Source organism: Sarcophilus harrisii, chromosome 3, assembly GCF_902635505.1.
Source record: "Sarcophilus harrisii chromosome 3, mSarHar1.11, whole genome shotgun sequence".
In the NCBI taxonomy this organism is placed as follows: Eukaryota; Metazoa; Chordata; class Mammalia; order Dasyuromorphia; family Dasyuridae; genus Sarcophilus; species Sarcophilus harrisii.
The window spans coordinates 196,956,875-196,978,144 of NC_045428.1; the positions used below are offsets into that span (position 1 = coordinate 196,956,875).

Consider the following 21,270-nt stretch of genomic DNA (forward strand, 5'->3'; position numbering starts at 1 on the left):
ACAATATGTAATGAATACATATTGCTTTTTTTCCCCTCTAAAGTTAAACTTTCCATTTAACCCATGGACGTATGGGGGAAAGTACAGTAAGACTAAGTCTGTTGCTTAAATACCGTTCTTTCTAAAGTGCCATCAAAGAGTGTACTGAGAAGACATACTGCTATAAATCGACTTTATACAAAGTGTACTTCAAAAACCATATTTCAGAGATTTGATTCTTATTGAACTAACAAAATGTTATTAATGACCATGCTTTTCCATGGAAGATAAATTAGGTTCATCAAATGTAGCTCCAGAGAACAGAGCTATGGGCAGAAGTTACAGAAAGGGGAATTTTGTCCCAGCAATGAAATGGGATGTCCTCAATCAATCAGCAAGAATTTATTCAATACTCACTAAATACTAGAATACAAAGACAAAAATAAATCAGTGACTGTTCTCAAAGAGCTTACATTCTATTTAGTAGGATATCGCATGTACAAAAGCTTTTATATAAGCAAAAAAACAAAATAAATCTATGGGGAGGAAGATATATGCAGAAGAAACACTAATAGTTCAGAAGAATTTCTACAACTAAATATTCATAGCATTTTATTTTTATACCATGAGTAGAAAAATTTATAGCTCTGATACGGCTTTCTGCCAAATATTATACCTATTGGTTTGGACCATAGAATATATAATGAGAGACCACCATGGCCTGGTGACAGGGTACTTTTGTTACCGAAATAATACATAGTAGGGATCAAAGACAAGCTTTTGAAGTATAAATTAACAATTCTAACATATACTCTGATAGCAGGTCAAAATCATAATTAATTGCTTTTAAAAAAAAAAAAAGCTTTTAAGGATGACACACTAGATTTCCAAATCTTGGCTCAGTGATTTACTACTGATATGACTTCAAAAAGGTGATTTCCCCTCTCTGGATTTCATGAAGGGGCTGGGTTATTAATCTCTCCCTTCAGGTCTAAACTTAATGATTATGCTCTAAGAAAAAAAATAAGAATCCAGTCTGATAAAATAAACTTCAATAAATCAATCATTTTAACTTTCTATTTAATTTATAAAAGTAGTGAAAAATGAATACTGTTTAATAGAAATGGGCATGAAATGTAATTCTATTTTCATCAAGGAAGTATTGTTCTCTTAGGAGTAATATCAGTAAATTTTAGTCAGATGATCGCCCCAAAATCCCTGGAAACTTTCCTCCTTTATCTTATTCACTCCTCTACATTATAAAGGACAAACAATAAATGACATAACACTGAGTTGAAGCAACTAAACTACTGAGACTGCAGTCCTTTCTGCTTCCCTTAAAAAGAATGAAGATAGTTGCCAGATTTTATGTTCACTGTATGTATTTCTTCCATTTTCTTTTTTCAAAGTTTGTCATCTTCCCGGAGAGTATCAATGGAAGACAGGAGCTGATGAAATGTGGGACGTTTTTCTGGAAGCTAAATGAAAAGAAAAGTAATTATTTGGGGTGACTGATCTTCCATCATCTTATCACCAAAAATAAGTATCTGCCCATTCTATAGGTAGGTGTTCTTATCTCTTGGGAAATTGTTGAAATATGCCATGTTTTATAGATCAGGTATGAAAAGAAGTTTTTGCCTCTTTTAGGACTCCTCCATTTATTTCTCTCCATTATTGCATACTCAGACACTGCTACTGTTCTCTTTTAGGGGAGATGGGTCTAACTCTTGATTCTCTTCTCTGACTTTTTCCCCTATTTCTTCTCTGCATACTGTCATCCTTATATAATTCAACACTAGCAATCTGAAATTCCTCCTCTCTTTTCTCCTTTCAATGTGCCCTTTAGAATACCTGTTCTATATTGAACAAAGTGTCTTCTTTGCATGTTTTTTTCTCTATTTAAACTCATGAGGAAATATCTCCTCTAGGAGATAACTTATTCCTTATCACCCTATTTCTAGTGCTAATTTCTCCCCTTTTTTATCCCACTCCAAATGGGGTTCCAGAAGGAGACTTTAGAATAATGTTCTCTCTCAAGTCACTCTAAGACCTTCCTCTTGCTGCCATTGTTCCATCAATCCTTTGATCCATCTATATCCCTATATTGATCCTTGTTGTCATCTATCAAGTCACTCTCCTTTCTTAATTCAATACCATTCTTACATTCTTCCTCTCTACCCTGAACCTTGCCATGATTCTTGGAGGTTAAAATTCACTCTGATGCCTCTTTGAACATACTGTCATTCCAGTTGTCCAATCTCCTCATACCCTGTGACCACTATTTTCATTCTGCCTCAGATATTCAGAGATGGTAATTCTTTAAACTCTATCACTACTCAAAATAATTCTACCTCTATGATCTTGAATTCTGAAAATTTTCCTCTCTGGTCATATCTTCCTGGCCATATCTCTCTCTCTACCTCACTCTTCCTATATGTATTTTTTTCCCCTTACCATTGTCTCTAGTCCCTTCATTAATCCCTGTTTTCCCATTCTGTCCCTCCCTTTTCTTAGAACTGATTCTATAGTTAATCAATTTAACTGTGCTCTCTCCTTCACTCTTAAATCTTATCTTCTTGTTCTTCTTGACAATCCTAACTTCTGGGTCTCCTCAGGTTCCTGCTTCTCCTCATTTAACTCCTGAACTACCAAATACTGCTAGAGGAAGTTACGTTTTTGGATCAAGCGAGTCCACTATCAGTGATATCCCTCATGCTTATAACTCTTTCCCTTCTTTGCCTCAGCTTCCCTTGCTTCCTTCAAGTCTCAGCTAAAAAATTACAAGAAACCTTAATGTTTCCCTTAATGCCCTTGTCTTCCTTCTATGAGAGGCACCTAATAAATGCCAGTTGACTAACAATTCTCACTAATACACACATTAATCATTTTATTATTCATTGACTGACATCATATCACAGTTCCCAGAGAGTTAGAAATTTTCTTTTTTCTTAATCTCCCACTACCATCTCTCATCTACCTCTCTCTTTCTTGTCTCTCTGTGTCTTTGTCTTTGTCTCATATCTTTGTCCCTGTCTCTCTTCTTCTCTTTCCCTTCCTCCCTCTTTGCTTTGTTGCAAAATTGAAGGCTATCTATCTTGAATTCCCTTAACTCATTTCTTTGAAGTCATTCTTAAATCCAATTTACTTGGAAATCAAGATAATTATTCTTGTGATGTCATTGGAGCTATTTGAGAACAAAGAATGATCAACCAATTAACCAATAAATCAACCAATCCAAACCCTCTTGTCTGTTTCCCCTTTGCTCCATTCTCTGAGAAATAGGTGGTTCTTCTTTTTCTAAGGTTCCCTATGTTATTCCTCTCATATTTCCTTAGTACTCTTTTCTCATTTACATCTTTGAGAGATGAAGTGCGTTAGTAGAAAGCACTAAAATAAGAAAACTTGAATCTCAAACTTGGAGCTTCTATTTACAAGTAGCGTGACCCTGGTCTGGACCAGGACTGGCTATAGTCTAAGCCTCAATTTTATAGTCTGGACTATAGCTGGCTATAGTCTAAGCCTCAATTTCCTTATTTTTCTAAATGAATAAAATAATATCTTCATCACCTAACTTAGCATTTAATTAATTTTTCTTTTATTTTTAACCTTAAATTCAACAATCATCAACAAACACAGATATTTCAACACAAATATAGACAGAAATTTCATTTGAAACAAATTTCTTTTTCCTAAGTAGTCTTTTTATTTTGTTTTGTTTTGTTTTATTTTTGGAGGCAATCGGGATTAAGTGACTTCCCAGGGTCACACAGCTACTAAGTGTGCGGGGCCAAATTTGAACTCATATTCTCTTGACTTCAGGGTCAGGGCTCTATCTATTTTTCTGTTTAGTTGTCCCTTGAGTTGGTTTTTAAGTTGTACTTTACAATTAACAAAGTAGTTTTTTTTTTTTTCTCTTCTGAACTTCTGTTTTTCTTTTCTTTTTTTTTTTTTAAGTTTTATTGAGGATCTTTTTTTTCTTTTTATCACTACCTACTAACTCATCTCCTTTTCCAAATTAAAGTCTTCCCTTACATTAACTAAGTTCATACAAAGAATCAAATATATTAATGTGTTGACTAAGACTGAAAATATATATTTCAATCTATGCAGAGGATTGTTTTTAAGGAATGCATTTTGTAAACTAAAAAGTTTTACATGAATGTAAGCTATTATAATGATAACACAAAGCTTTCCAGGTGGAGAAGGTATCTGCAGGAAATACATTTCAGATTATTAAGGCCTCTCCTATGTACTAGTGACCTATCTCTCTGGCTCTAATCTACAAATCACAATGGAATATTTCCCTCCTATCCTTGATTTGGCAGACTGACTCCATTGCTTTGTGTTTTCCTGCTAGTTTTCTTTGCTGTGATCTTCTTGAGACCAAATTCACATTTCTAGATTTCTTATCTCAGTCTGGTAGGGAATTTGGTTTTAGACCATCTCTTAAGCATTCAACAGCTCTGCCTTAATGATTCAGCTGGAAAGTGAGAAGGGAGGAAAACCTGACATTTTTATCATTCATCAAATATTAAACAACTCTTCTTTATGAAAGTTTTCTCAACTCATTTTGGGTCTCCTAAGGAATCCTATCACATTCAATCTGTCCAATTATTAAATTAGCTCTCTCACCTCTCTGTTCCTGTCAATAATATCATCTTACATCTTGTCATTCAGACTCAGATCCTTGGTGTCATTCATTACTTTCCAGACACATTTATATATGCAAATATGCATGTACATATGTATATGTGTGGGTGTGGGTGGGTACATGCCGGAATATATGGTAAATGTTTAACAATCATCTGTCTGCAGGGAAAATGTAATGATAGCACACTTTTATATTTGAGTTGCTTCAGTAACACTTTATTAAGTCTAGATGATCAACAAAAGAAACAAATTGTATTTGACATATTTCCTAGTGTAAATGCTCACTCACTGAAAATTTAGTAATTGATTCTCTGCTCAAACTGGCTTCACATATGCTTATCTGTGTATATACAAGCATATTTTAAAGTATATATGCGTGTATACACAGATATATGTATATACATATATATGCATATGTATGTGTGCATATCTATCTATCAACCAACAATCATCTACTATTTTTATATGTAAAATATAAGTGACAAAGTAAATGAAATTCTGGATTTAAAGTCAGGGAAGCCTCAGTTCAAAACCTGCCTCTAACATTTGCTAGCTATATGCACCTGGTGAGATACTTAATCTATCACAGCCCCAGTTTCTTTATCTGTAAAATAGGGGTAAAGACACTCATACCTTACAGTGTTATTGTGATGATCAAACAAGATAACATAGGAAAAGCACTTTGCCAACTTTAGAGTGTTATAAAACTAGGTCTGTCTGTCTATTTCTGTTGATATATGTACATACACATATATACACATAAGAATATAAATGTATACATATACCTACATCCATACATGTGTATATGAATGTTATTAGGTAAGCATTTCTTATCTAAAGCTTAAAACTGCAGTCAGACTTATATATAGTCACAAAGTCCTTTCAATTCTTCCTTCTTAAAATTTTCCATAGCAATCCTTTTCTTTCTATTTCCATCAAGACCAATTGAATCTAGATAATGAGTTGAAAGGGACATTTAGACAATATTTTAGTTGAACATCATCATTTAAAATATCAGAAAACTAAGGCCCATGATAGTGAGCCTCAGTGAGTTGCCCCAGATTACATTTGCTATATATGGCAAGAATATAAACTCCAGTTCTCTGATTTCTAGTTCAGCCCTTTTCCCACTGTACCATATATCCTTAAATCTTAAGATCTGGATTACTGCAATAATTTTTAAAATGGTCTTTCTATTTTCTACTTAGTATCTCTCCCATGCTCTGATCTACATTCAGATCTTTCACCATCGGACATTCTTAAAAACCTCCAATTTGTGCCCCAAGTTCCTTACTTGTCCTCTAAAAACCTATCCCAATTTGTTTTCTAACCCTGTCTTTCACTTATTCCTTAGCAAAACCCCTTTCTCTTAGCACTGGTTTATCCTGACTACTCTTGCATCTGTCTGCTTATTCCAGACTATGAATCTTTGCTAATACTACCCCCTCTTTTAAATGCCTCGCTATCCACTTCTGCTTCTCCAAACTGCAAATTTATGAATAAATGGATATATGACTATCCAGCTAGGTGATATAGTGGGTGGAGCACCAGGGCTAGAGTCAGGAAGACCTGAGTTCACATGAAGCCTCAGATTTTTGCTAGTTATGTGATTGTGGGCAAGTCACTTAACTCTGGTTGCCTCAGTTTCCTTATCTATAAAATGAACTGGAAAAGAAAATGAAAAACCACTTCCAGTAACTCTGCTAAGAAGACTCCACAATGGGGTCATGGAAAATCATACAAAACTGAAATAACTGAACAACAATATCTGGGAATGGGAAGCTTTATCTGCCTCTCCATTGTACCTTATTTGCATATGATTATTTAATTACAATTATAGTCAAATTATATTTAATTTACATTTGAACTGTATTTAAGTACAATTATGTAAATTAATAAATTGCATAAACTTGGGTGAGTAAACATGGAACCTTTCAATGCTATGACAAAGCCAATTTATGTTTCAATGATTTAAACCTATATAATGGAATAAAACTCACATAGAAATGGCCCATTTATATGTGCATAAGGATTTCTGCAAGTTGTATATTGACATTATTTTAAAATGTAATGATATCTATATGTTGTTGAATTTTTATTTATTTTGCTAAATATTTTCCAGTTAATCTGAATGAGGGCTCTCTGGAGTGTCCATGTTTGAAACCCCTGATTGAGGCAATTGCCATACTGGGCAGAGAATCACTATCTGAATTGGTGGGGGGAGTTTCCTTCTCTGAGAGTTCTTTACACTAGTTAAATCACAGATTTAGTCCTGTCTTTCTCAACTCAAATGTTCAAACCAATCTGTGATTTCACTGATGTGAGCATTCTGTTCAGTGATGTAGACTGCAATCCAACTCTGCCTACCCATCGTATGCTCCATTGTCATTTTCTCTCATAAGTTTGCCATCAGGAATCTACCCTATAGACTCTGGACTTTCTTGATATTCTCTTGATTACCAATAGACAGAAGGCAGGCAGCCCATCATGATAATAACAATCATATTATGAGTCCATTGTATACACTGAATAGAATGTTAGATTTGGAGTTAGCAAAACCTGAATTCAAAGTATTTCTTATATATTTCACTTAGCTGTAGGATCCTGGGCAAGTCATTGTAAAATGAAAATGATGGCTCCAAAAGCATTTTGGATTACTGGGATGCTCAAAAAAGACAACTTAAGTAAGATGGTTTGTCAGCCTTAAATTGCTATGTAATGCATTATATTGTTATTATAGCTTGCCTCATGCCAACAGCTGTACATTATTTGGTAGATGTTGTCTGAAGCTAGCTGTGGACGATACAACCGATAACCTTGGGAAACTTTTGTCACCACCTGCCTATTATCATAGAGTTCATAAGGTTGTTTTCCCAAACTGAACACTTCCCACATCAGGATTCCTACAAAGAATTAAGAGAAAACATATGGTTAAAAAACAAGAGAAAGTCTCAGCAAACAGGATTTTTCAAATGAAGTTCTAGTAAAAATAAGTAAATATAATAATAGATCATTCTCTCCCACAGGTAGCAAGAAACCAAAATGCTATGTATACATTAGACAGACGTGGTTTAGAGGAAGAATGTTTTTATCTACTTAGGTCTGGAAGGGAACTTAAAAGTGATCTAGTCCAATACCGAAATGCTATAAATAAGGAACATGAGACCCAGAAATCTTCCCCAAGGTCACAAAGAATATAGCAGCCATGTCCTTTGATTTCAAATCTAAAATCCTTTCATTGTACTACATTGTCTCAAAGCATAGTTAAATTTCTTTTATAAATTTAACCCCATTTTCAAAGGTCATTTTTTACAGAATTCCCTCCTCATTGGTAGAGATGAATGCAGGGATAGAAGAGGGAGGCTTCATACATGTATATGACAAATTCCCTCATTTTTTTTTTTCTTTTAATGGTTTTCAAATGACTAAAAATACAAAGAATACCAGGAAGTACTCAAGAAGTCCTGAGTTCAAATTTGACCTCAAGAACTTACTAGCTGTGTGACCCTGGGCAAGTCACTTAACCCTGTTTGCCTCAGTTTCCTCATCTGTAAAATGAACTAGAGAAGGAAATGGCAAGCTACTTCAGACTCTTTGTCAAGAAAACCCCAACTGGGGTCACAAAGAGTCCGACATAAATGAAAAATGACTAAAACATAAAAATATAGCATGGGGTAGTCAACTAGGGCTATGGTGCTTTGGAGTTAGAAAGAATGGGTGGTTCAAATACTGCTTCTGACATATACTGACCGTAGAAGCACAAAGTTACTCCATTCCCCCAGGAAACTCTAAAATTGTAAGATATATCTAGGAAACTCTTCACATTAATAAAACCACAAAAATAGGTTAAAACAACAACAAAAATAAAGAAAATTATAAGTAGTAAGCCCCCAAGACCTATAATCTTATGCTTATCTTCTTCACTAGTGAATTATAATGACATTTCTATAGGGCTTGTTTAGGATAATGAATGAAAATGTAAATTTTTATTGAAAAATGGGTCTGAAGCTAGATATGGGTCAAGGTTTGTCCATTCACACACTTCTTACCTATTCAATTCAGGGGGAAGAAATCTCTTAAATTTATTTAACCATGGTCTCTAAGTAGGCAAACCAATTAAATTTGGCCATTCTGTAGCCATAACTTTTAATGTCATAATTCTAATTAAAAATTTTTTTTTACTAAATCTTTTTGTAAGAAAATTGTGTCCTTTTCATGTGGGAAGAGACGAACAGGATATACACCACCCAGCATGCTGTTGACATTAAATGCACTACCAAGAATGCCTCTCCATCTCTGGTAACCTCTTACTTGTTATTGCTTATCACTGGGGGGCATTTATTTTAATTTTGCAAATGTTTAAGGACCTCATTGTTTGTTTTGGCTGCTTCTCTTACTCTGATGATTTCTCCTTTGGGAAGTCAGCATGTAGGCTAACTATGGATGCTGCCATGGATAACAACTCTCTTACCAAAGGCCCATACGTCTGACTTGCTGCTATATTTGGAGTAATGAAACACCTCTGGTGCTGACCACTTGATTGGGAACTTTGTTCCTACTGAGCTGACATACTGATCATCAAGAACATATCTGGAAGAGACAAAAAAGATTGTGAAATTCAGGTCAGCATCCAAAGAAGAGACTTTTAATGTCTCTTGCTCCAATTCAGCTAAAGAACTCAAACCACCAAATATATACTAAATATTTTCTGATAGCATGATTGATTACACATACAAATTGCAGCCATGATAAAGACCTATGGAGTTATTTGGAAATTCAGTCTAATGTCCTTTCTTTCCTAACCTTTTGCAGAATTTCTATATGTATACTTAGCTAGAGGCCATTTGTAGCTTTTAAATTTGACAAAAGGGCATATTTATGCTTTTAGGTTACCAACTAGACAATGAATTTTGCATATAGGCTCTTCAAGAATAACAATCATTGTTAAGACCTAAGAATAACAGAAGACCTCACAGGGTAGAAGGCTTCAGTAAGTAATAATTTGAGTAAAATAAAAAGTAAAATACACAAAACCCACTTAAATATTATTAATATGTTGGTTAAAATGTTCTTCCCAGGGAAAAAGTGGTTTAAAGAGGCAAATAAAACACTATGGGATCTGAAATCATTAATGTATAACGTAGGAGTAACATGAAAATTAGAAAGTTGTTATAGGGTTTTATTCTAATTATAAATATTAGAAGCAGTTGATTTGGTAAAATCTAAGGGAAATAATTTTTTTTAAAAAGAATTTTAAAAGTTCAAATCCAAAGTATTTTCTTTGTGGGAAAAAACACAAGTGGTTTTTATTTCTTCCCACTCCTCAGATTAAAGCCCTGAGTTTACTTGGTTTAATTGTAGAAAGAATTATAAAAGTTTTGGGACTACAAATAAGAAAAACAGCATTCTAATTTTGACTTTGCCAGTGATGGAATGATAAGAGTCAAAACTAGATAAAGCAAGTCATTTAACTTCTCTCTATTTCGATTTCCTTATCCATAAAATGAAATTATCTTTACAGTAACTTCTGGCATTAAAGTTCTAGGAATCAAAGTTTTTACTCCTTAAAAGTCACTTTTAGAGAATGAGACAGATCCTACCTTCACTAGTATGCCCCAGCCTTTTTCAAGAAAGTTTTTTTGTGATTGGGTATAGTTATACTAGAGGATTAAAAAGTCATTTTCTAGAAGGTCTAGGCTCCAGTTGTACAGCCTGTGACTCCTGCTGTCATTCTTGGGGGACATTAATTGACATATCCTTCAACTCAAAGATGAATTTGAGAATGTGTTCTAGGATAGGGATAAAAACAATCCTCAGTGGGGGCATAGTCCAGAATTAGATGACTCCACAAAGATGGTCATGTTGAGTGCGCGTTGCCATGGTGTGAAGCCAGAGAGCACTTTTAAGTATGGGTAACTACAGCCCATATGGGCACTGTGATTACTCTCCTGGCCCCACATCCAGAGAAAGCTGGTGTGTGACATTATCAGGGAGGATCAGGGGCTGCCAGAAAATGTAAGAACAGGTATCACTGGCATTTTGAGATGAAATGGGGATATTACTCCCACACAGAAACTTCTCTGTCTCAGGACTAACAGGATGCTCTCTGCTTTTTGTACTGAGTCTCCAGGTTCCCCAGAGGAGTGTAGGAGAAGAAATAAAAGCAGACACCTAGCACAGAGAGTCATAAGAAACAAGAAATTTAGAGCTGAAAAAGACCTTAGAGATTATCTTGTCCCATCCCTTCATTTTTGTAAATAAGGAAAACTAAAAATTAAGTAATTTGTTGACCAAGAAACTGGTAACAGACAGTACATATTTGAACCTAGATCTTGGCTTCAAATCAGTACTCCTGCCACCGTGTCAAAAATATTATGGGTTTTATGAATTATGAATGCAAGCCAAGGACTTATTTTTCTCAAGAAACAAATTAAAAAATTATGACCAAAAAGGAGTTATTGCATAATTAAAATCAAAGTAACTGATGGCACTAAGCAAATATTTCTAAATGATGAACTTAATGAAAAGATTTTAAAAATTGATTTACATTTGCCTGAGATAGTTTAGGAGACTGTTATTTGAGTTGGAGTCCTTCATTTCTGAAGTTAATGTGAATTCCTCCCTTTTTATCACATCTTTTTTTTTTTTTTTTTTTTAAAGGCAAAGAGCAGGTATTCAACTCAAATGGACTTTGTCCAAATTAGGAGGATTGCAGTCAAATGAAATTAAAATCCCCCATGCACTAATTGTTCTTTTACACATTAACTCACTGATGTGACACATATCTCCCTTTCATGCAAAATAATATTAACAGTCTCTCTATAATTTAAATAGCATACTAGGGCAGGGAACTAGGTTGATGAAAGACAGCTCAGGAAATCCAGCACTAGGACAAACATTCTTAACATAATATCTAATGCTATTAAAGGAAGAGAGAGGAAAGCTGTTTCTAAATCACTCAGCGTTAACCCTGATGTGGCAGCAGGAATATTGAACAATGGTATCTTACTTAGTAAGGCACCAATCACACCCTCATTAGTGCTATGAAAATTTCTATGGAATGGAAAGGAAATTTTCCCCAGTCTTATCTAGGGTGAGAATTAGTTCTGCTGTTCTTTTGAAAACATGTAGGCAGACTTTGGAGAGAACTCAGATTTTTTACTGCAGGAGGCTTGAATTAAGCTACCATAGATGGGTTCCAGAGTGTCCATAACGTTGGACAGGGGGTAAAAAGGTAACTGTATCTTTATTTTCACCAACCTCTAACTGAAATTCATCTTTTCTTTCAGTTATGTTTTTTTTAAGTGATTTTGAGAAGGGGTCCACAGGTTTTCCCAATCTGCCAGAGGGGTTCATGATACAAGGGAGGTAAAGACCCTTTTTGTGATTTAGTGAAATCTTCCTCATTTTATCAATGAGAAATACATGTATAAAGATGATGAGGTTGGTGCATGCATTGCCAGAGCTAGCTCACTGTTTGGGAGGCTCCGAAGTAAAGTGTAGGAGAGAAGAGGTATTAGACTGACTACCAAATTGAAGGTCTACAAAGCCATTGTGCTGACCTGTTGTTGTTTGCCTGTGAAACCTAGACATTATGACACCATTTGAATTGTCTTAGAAAGGTTCTGAAGATCACTTAACAAGATAAGATACCAGACCCTAAGGTCCTTTTTCAAACTAAATGTATCCAAACGCTACTGCAGAGTGCAACTCACTGGGCTGTCCACGTTGTTTCAATGCCAAATGTACGTTCACCAAAAAGATTATCTTATGGATAATTCACACAGGGCAAGCACTTACAAAGTAGCCAGAAAAGGTGATACAAGGACATTCTCAAGGTCTCTCTTAAAAAGTTTAGAATCAATTATATAACATGGGAGACACTGGCACAAGACCACCCAACATGACGTCCCCTCATCAGAGAAGGTACTGTACTCTTTGAGCAAAACAGAATTGAATTAGCTCAGAAGAAACCTGAGATGTGCAAAGTTATATAATCCACCCCAAATGTTCACAGGGATTATTTCTGTCCAACCTATTATGTCCAATTAGTAGAGCCTTCCAAGCTTGTATTGGTCTGATTAGCTCTAGTTGGACACAATGTACCTTGACCCCAATAAAATGAAGTCATTTTGACCCTTTTCAAGAATCCTTTACCAATGAGCAACATATCCATATAGTATAAGCAATAAAAAATTAAAAGCTTACTCAGTCCTAATTTCTTCTTTCAGGCAAAAACAAAAGCTAAAGCTAAATAGGCCTTGCCCTCTAGTGGTTAACATTCTGCTAATGGAAATGAAATATATGCATATAAGCAAATAGAAAACATATATAAAAAGGTAATTTAATGAAAGGCAGTGACAACTTTGAACAAATACTGCTGTGGATAATAAAATATTAATATTTCTATCCTAATTAAATATTAAACATTAATTTTTACAAAGCAGCCTTGGAATGCATTTCCATTATTAAGTGAGATTTCTAAGTTGAGAATTCTGAAGCACTCAGAGCTGGCAAAATTATAAAATATCTATAGTATGAAAGGATTTAATACAGGGTGCATATAGTATATAGTAAGCCACAGTGACTGTGGAGGTTTGGGGAAATTGGGAGCAATGATTCTTCATTATTAAATTAAAACTTAGCCAGAGGGATGGCAACTTCATGACAAAACTAATATTGGATTCGAACAAATGGAGATAAGATACATACACTGATCATATAACATGTGACAGTATAGAAAAGGAATATAAATAAAAGATGATAAATTTCTTTTTTGCTTTGTTAGCAGATCATATTATTTAGGAAAACATTAATCCAAATCCCATTTCTCTGTATTCACTTAGAATCTGCCTTACCTGGTCATTCCAAAGTCAGATACTTTCACTGAAAGGTCACTGTCAACCAAACAATTCCTAGCAGCCTTTATGGGAGAGAAAGAATAGTAAATTTATCAAAAGGTCAAAAGTGAATAGAGAAACAGAGAAATTATCACTAATAGTTAATACTTAAAGACAAGTCTCAGACAATAATAATACCAGACAATAATAGAGAACTTTTAAGAATTGCCAAATATTACATACATATAGCATGTATGTGCTCAAAATATATCTTTGAGCCTCTCAATAAGCTAAGTATACTATGTCCTATTTTTCTTATTTTATAGACATGTGGGAATTGAGTGAACCACATTGACTCTACCTTGTTATTCAATCCTGGATCTAGCTTAGTTAGTTTTCTATCCAATTATGGGTCTAGTCCAATTTCTCTCTTGTGAGAAAACTTTATTCAAAAGAATTCAAATGAATTTATTAATTTAATGGGAATTATAGGAAAACTTTGTTGTATTGTATGAACCCATACCTGTATGTCTGGGTAGATGAACCACCTTACCTGTAGCTTAGAGACTTTTAAATAAAGACCAAGGTTATGCTGAACAGAAATGCAGCTAGATCCAAGGACTGATACAGGGAGTTTTTTCACAATTATCCATCTCAAGCAACTCAAATGTCTTATCGAAAACTGTCCTTGTGTTGTTAATCAATAATTGTTTTCATGTTTCTTCAATTTAATATCAACATTTGGGAAGAGTGGGATGACTCTTTTCCTGATTTCAAGGAATTATACCTGTTTACTCTTCCTTTTCTAATCTGGGACGTCCCTAATCTTTCCTCCTATTAGAAATCAGATTACACAATTATACATCGTGGCTTATATCCCATTAATTATTTTCTTTTAATAAGTTGGTTTCTCTTGATTAATATTTTTTTACATAAAAATCTGTTTCAGTCTGTATTCAGAGTATTTGGACTGACTAGGGAGCCCATCAACCATTTATTAAACCTGTTTGTTAATAAATCATATAGCTTGCATTGTTTCCTCATTATCTACTACACATGGGGAAATTGAGTCTCAAAGGATGTTATCAAGTAACAGAAATAGGAGCACAATCAGATCTTACTGACTCTAATTACTAGGCAACATATCTTTATAGCTTTCAAAATCCTTTCATATCTGTCATGACATTTGATCTTGACAATAACTTATAGTAAAACATACATGATCAATATGAATTTTTTTATCAGATAAGGAAAATGGAAATTAATTATTAATTATGGGATTAATTTCCCATTGTCATACAGCTAACAAATACTAGAAATGAGATGATGATGATGATGATGATGATGATAATGATTATCACAGATGTGCATGGGAGTGGAATTAGGGTGATGGCATCCCCTTGGGGAACATTCTCATTTGTCCTTCTATTTATTCGCAGGAAGGGTCTGTTTGGGAATATTGCTTCTTTTAAGGTGTCAGTCAATGAGAATGCTCTCTAGTCCATACTCTAAGTACATCCATGACTATTATTATTTTATAACCTGATCCTATGACCAGAAGAACCAAATGGTTCACTTGTGAGAGTCACTTCAATGCTTTCAACCAATAAGAGGCATTCATACACAGTAGGCATGGAAAGGTGAACTCTATAAGAATCTATTATTAAATATTCCTGTCATGTAAAGTATATCTGTATTACTTCAAAGATGAACACTTCTTTGGTATCCTCAAGTACATTTCAAGATTAAATGACATGTTGATTCAAGGACTATTTAGCTTTAAACATTTTCCAAAGACAAATTTTGATTGAATTACAAAGAAAAAAACCTCAAACCTCTATTCCATATATATGTATATTTATATGTATACATACATATGGTTTGTGATATGAAATGGGCTCTTTATCATAGTGCAGTTCCTGAGACATAATAGCTCACATTTATATAGTGCTTTCAAGGTTTACAATGCATTTTACACATTATCTTATTTGAACTGAAGTAAGTAGTACAAATATTGTTATTTCCTACTAAAAAACAATTGAGAGAAGGGAAAAGGAAGGAGGTATAGCATTGACTATGTACCAGGCATGTGCTCAAAGCTTTCCAAATATTATCTCATTTGATGAGGAAAATAGAAATTCAGAGAAGCCAAAAGATCTGCCCATGGTTCCCAACTTTAAAGAGTAGGAATGTAAAACCAGCTCTTTTGATTTTGGGGGTAGCTAGTGGTATAGTGGGGAGAGTACCAGGAATCAGGAAGATATGAGTTCAAATCTGGCCACAGGGCACTTACTAGCTGTGTAACTCTGGGCACATCACTTAACCTTGTTTGCCTCAGTTTCCTCATCTGTAAGATGAGCTGGAGAAGAAAATGGCAAATCACTCCAGTATCTTTGCTAAGAAAACCCACCCTGGACTTACAGAAAACTGGACACTACTGAACACCAACAATTTTTATTCTAAATCTATTACTATGTCTACTGTACCAGACTGCCTTCCTAATAAGTGATTGACTAGAGTTGATTCTCAGTAAAAGCTAAATCAATAATAAAAACTAATTATAACAACAATAGATAACATTTGTGTAATTTTGAGGTTGGCAAAGTTTTTTTCCATTAATTATTTCATTAAATCCTGACAACAACCATGGGAGGTAGATGCTATTATTATCCCCATCTTACAGATAAAGAAACTGAGACAGAGGTAGTATCTGGATAAGATTTGACCAAATTTTTCTTCTTATTAAATTATGCAAAATTCTTTTCTCCTAATGTTTTCTCAAAGTTCTCTTCAGACATTTTCAATTATGCCATAGAAGACTTCTTACCCTAGAAGTTCCCTTTGCTCCTGAACTTCTTATTGAAGTACTCTTCCTCTGAAAGGCTCATCCTTCTATAATCCCCAATATAAGGAAAACTTTCAGGCTAGTTATGTAGTTATATCTACATCCTCTCCAGGTTCTATTTCTACATTTCCAGACTTTATCATGCATCTACCCAACTAGTACCTAAATAGGTACCAAGAAGTATCCAAGTACCTCCCTCCTTTTTTTTTTTTTTTGCTAGAGTTTTCCCTTATAGCGTATATTAAGTGATTGGGTTTGTATTCCTAGTATTTAACACAATGGCTGCTACATAATAAGTGCTTAATAAAAGCTTGTTGATTTGACTTGACTTTTTTTTAGAGTGAAAATACTATGTTGTGGTCTACCCTCAGTTCCCACAGTCCTCTCTCTGGGAATAGATGACTCTCTTTATCATAAGACCATTGGAACTGGCCTGAATCATCTCATTATTGAAAAGAGCCACATCCATCAGAATTGATTATTGAATAACTTTCTGTTGCTATGTACAATGATCTCCTGGTTCTGCTCACTTCACTTAGCGTCATTTCATGTAAGTCTCTCCAGGCCTCTCTGAAATCCTCCTGCTGTTCGTTTCTTACAGAACAATAATATTCCATAACATTCATATACCACAATTTATTCAGCCATTCTCCAATCAATGGGCATCCATTCAATTTCCAGTTTCTTGCCACTACAAAAAGGGTTATCGCAAATATTTTTGCATATGTGGGTCTCTTTCCCTCCTTTAAGATTTCTTTGGGTAGAGGCCTAATGGAAACACTGCTGGATCAAAGGATATGCACAGCCTGATAACCTTTGAGCACAGTTCCAAATTGCTTCCAGAATGGTTGGATCTGTTCACAATTCCATCAACAATGTCCCAGTTTTCCCATATCCCCTCCAACATTGGTCAATATCTTTTCCTGTCATCTTAGACATTCTGAGAGGTATGTAGTAGTGCCTCAGAGCTATCTTAATTTGCATTTTTCTGATCAATAGTGATTTAGAGTACTTTTTCATATGACTAGAAATGGTTTCAACTTCATCTGAAAATTGTTCATATCCTTTTACCATTTATCAGCTGGAGAATGGCTTGAATTCTTATAAACGTGAAACAATTCCTCTATATTTTTAGAAATGAGGCTTCTATTAGGATCTTTGAATGTAAAATGTTCCCCCAGTTTACTGCTTCCCTTCTAATCTTGTCTACATTGGTTTTGTTTGTACAAAAACTTTTTAACTTAATATACTCATAATTATCCATTTTGTATTCGATAATGTACTCCAATTCTTTTTTGGCTACAAATTCCTTTCTTCTCCACAGACTATCCTTAGTTTTTCTAATTTACTTAAAATATTAATCTTTATATCAAAATCATAAACCCATTTCCACCTTATCTTGGTATACGTTAGATGTGGCTCAATGCCTAGTTTCTGCCATACTAATTTCCAATTTTCCCAGAAGTTTTTTGACTTGATTTCTCAATATCAGAGCACAGATCAATCAAGTTTCTTCACTTCTTTCTCTCTTTTTAGAAAAACTAGTTTGCTTACCAAGTCTCGGTGTATGAACTGGTGGCTCTCTAAGAATGCCATTGCTTCACAAACATTGTAGCACATTTCCAGAAGCTGGAAGGGCTGGAGTTCTTTCCCATGACATTTCAGATAGCTGAGCAAACAACCATTTGTGATGTACTCAGTCACTATGTAGATGGGGTACTTCTCAGTGCACACACCATAGAATTTGACCAGCTTCGGGTGGTTGAGTTTCCTGAAACAAATCAATTGTTCAAACTTGAGCTTTTTTCCTTTCATTTTACTGATGTCTTGAAGGCATATCAAAAGGCAGATATGTGGTGAGTAATATAGGGCCTGGAGTCAGGAAGACCTCAGTTTAAATACAGCTTCAGATGTTTACTTGTTTTGTAATTCTTAACCTCTGTCTGCTTCAGTTTCTTTCTCTGTAAAATGGGGGTAGTAATAATACCTACTTCCCAGGGTTATTGTGAAGATTCAATGAGATTTGTAAAGTACTTTAAAGCCAATAATAGCTAGTTGTTATGATGATGACCAAAATTAATTCTACAGAGAATTGTATGTGTTTAACCTATTGGATAGGGGAGGGAGAGGAGGGGGAACGAAAGGAGAAAAATTTGGAACATAAGATTTTGTAAGGGTGAATGCTGAAAACTATCTTTGCATGTATTTTGAAAATAAAAAGCTATTATTTTTTTTTTTAAATTAACTGTGTATCTGGAAGTCTTCATAGTTTTTCCCTCTTTTAACTTGGAATTAAATGGAAAGAAACAGAACTTGTCCTATTATTACAATGGCACTTTTACCTCCAGAGCAAAAAAAAAAAATTGGCTTATTTTCCAACCCCTCAAAGCTTATGGTGCTCATGGAAAGCTTATGGTGCCTATGGGACAGGTGCTTATGGGATGACTTGCACAATCTCTCCTCAAGAACAGAAAAGAGTTGTTTCAGAAACTCTGACTCATGATCATTTGGGGATAGAGATTACATAGTCTGAATTATACATGCTGTCCTATTCTAAGTATTATAAATTGAAATTACATGAAAAAATTTCATTCCTTCTTTTTTTCACCTAAATTTAAATTCAGGATCCTAATTTTAATACATCCAGATATGCAATATCCTACGACCAAAAGCATATTAGAGTATGCTATCATTTTCCATCTACTTTATAAAAAAACACTTATTTGGGTTTATATATTGGGTGTATGTATATATATATATATATATATATATATATATATATAAAACTTTAAAATATATTATCTACTCTGAGTTTTACACTACCTCAAGAGGTAAACACAAAAAGTATTATTATCGTAAATCATCTTACATATGAGGAAATGGAGAATTGAAAAGGTCCAATGATTTATTCAGGATCACATAGCTAAGAAGTGGGAAAGGTAGAGTAAAATAGAGTTTCAACTTAAAAAAAAACAGATATATATATATATATATATATATATATAAGTAGATAAATAAATTAATAGATAATAGATGAATGAATGAATAGATAGATGATGGATGGATAGGTGAATGACTGGAAAGATGAATTGATAGATAGATAACTAGATAAATTAATGAATAGATAGAAATATGGATAGATAAATGGGTAGATAATTACACAGATGAATGAATAATTATGTAAATGGATAAATAGGTGCATGAATGAAAAGATAAATGAATGAATGGATAGATGGATAGATAGATAGAATGACAGCTCTAACCAGAAGAGACTTGAAAAGTCAAAATGCTCATTTTGCAGATGAGAGAACTGAGTATTGAAGTTAAGTGATTTACTAAAAAAAAGATCACAGAGAGAGCACAGAGATAAATGTTAGAAGTAGGATTTGGATGTTGGTATTCTTACTCCTTAGAGTACTTAGCTGACAGTCCTGTGGAATCTTTTTTAGAAACTCACCACTTTGTGAGTGTGTGTGTGTGTGTGTGTGGGGGGGGGCAGGGAGCCAAGACGACAGAGAGTAGATAGTTCTTTGCCTGATTCTTCCTGGCTTCCCTCAGAATCAACACCAGATTGAGCCTCCAGATGGACTTGGAGTGACACAACTCACAAATATTTGGAGTGTAATAAACTAATAGCAGAAGATATCTTGGAAGGGCATCAGGAAAGGTCTGTCTCAGGTAGGGTGGGATGCGGCCAGTGCAGGTTCAGGGCAGGGAGGCCCAGGGCAGAGAGGCTTTAATGGATTGGATTGGATCTCTGCTTTGAATACAATAAGCATTTCATTAATGTTGAGGTTATATCTGATTGACCCTGTTATCATTCAGTCAAACCATGGATTTTTACCAGTTAAGAGAGAGGGCAGAAAGAAAAAAAAAGTCAGAGGGAGGTGGTTCTCTATTATAGCATCCCAGAGCTATCTCATTTGGTGAACACTTTTTATCATTGGCTTAGATGATGATCTAGATGGCATGTTTAACATATCTGCAGATGACTCAGAGCACTCAGGTAGCTAATACATTGGTCAGCAATGCCAAAAAAGTTCTTAACTGACTATGAGTTTGGGCTAGATCTGGTAAGATACAATTCAATAGTCAGGGAAAAGAGAAGACAAAGGAGGGGCATATTATAATTAAATAGTTGAAGGGATATCTATAGAAAAGGGATAATTGGTCCTAGAGAACTCAAAGAAATAGGTAGAAGTCACAGAGACAGATTTTTGCTCAATGTAAGAGCATGTCTACAAACAATAAGAGTCAACCCAAAGTGGGTTGGTCTCCTTCAAAAGACTATATGACTGCTATGTGAATGATGTCAAGGGAACTCCTGATCAGATACAAGTTGGATAAGATGACCCCAAAGCTCCTTGCAACTCTGAGATTAGTTTATCTCATCTTTTTTCTGTATAAACAGTATGGAAATTATTTTTTCAATGGGGTGGGAAAGGGAGAAAATGTACTCAAGTTAAAAAAAAAATAAAGTATCCAATAGGGAATTAATATGATTTCCTTTTCCAGTATAGGCCGAAAGTCTCTTAAGTAAAACAATAGAACTTACATCATGGTATGGGCCTCCTGTATGAATTCATCTTCTGACATGGAACCTTCCTTAATCATCTTAATGGCAACATCATACTTCCCCTTCCATTTTCCCAGATGCACCACTCCAAACTGTCCACATCCCAGTTCTTCCAAAAGAGTAATATCTTCACGCTTTAGCTCCCAAATTCCTAGAAGACCCAAACAAATTTCTTTAGTAATTGGTAAAAATATGAAGACATGGGAGTTTAGTAATCTTATGATTTGCTTTAAAATATATTGAAGGTACAGGGTAACATAGAGAAAATATGGCAAATTTCTATTAGATAATTGCAAATCTTAAAAAATAGATGATGCCCTTTAAATGCCAATGACATGAAAATCTTAAGTCATTGTAAAGTTAGACACTCCTATGAAACA

The 21,270-nt window shown here is 34.5% G+C and overlaps 1 protein-coding gene across 4 annotated transcripts in view; it reads right to left on the reverse strand.

The window, feature by feature from the left end:
• Positions 1-359: 359 nt before the first annotated feature.
• Positions 360-21,270, reverse strand: part of BMX (BMX non-receptor tyrosine kinase) — an 84,175-nt gene continuing 63,264 nt past the window's right edge. For 3 of the 4 annotated variants that reach the window (XM_023501238.2, XM_012547097.3, XM_031958966.1), the window contains 6 exons: positions 20,870-21,041; positions 17,869-18,085; positions 13,488-13,552; positions 9,101-9,219; positions 7,375-7,532; positions 360-1,457 (listed from right to left, as the gene is read on the reverse strand). In XM_023501238.2, coding sequence (XP_023357006.1) covers positions 1,383-1,457; positions 7,375-7,532; positions 9,101-9,219; positions 13,488-13,552; positions 17,869-18,085; positions 20,870-21,041 — 806 coding nt within the window. In that variant the 3' untranslated portion in view covers positions 360-1,382. Of the gene's footprint in view, positions 1,458-7,374; positions 7,533-9,100; positions 9,220-13,487; positions 13,553-17,868; positions 18,086-20,869; positions 21,042-21,270 lie in introns of those variants that run through there. The other variant, XM_031958967.1, reaches the window with a different exon arrangement.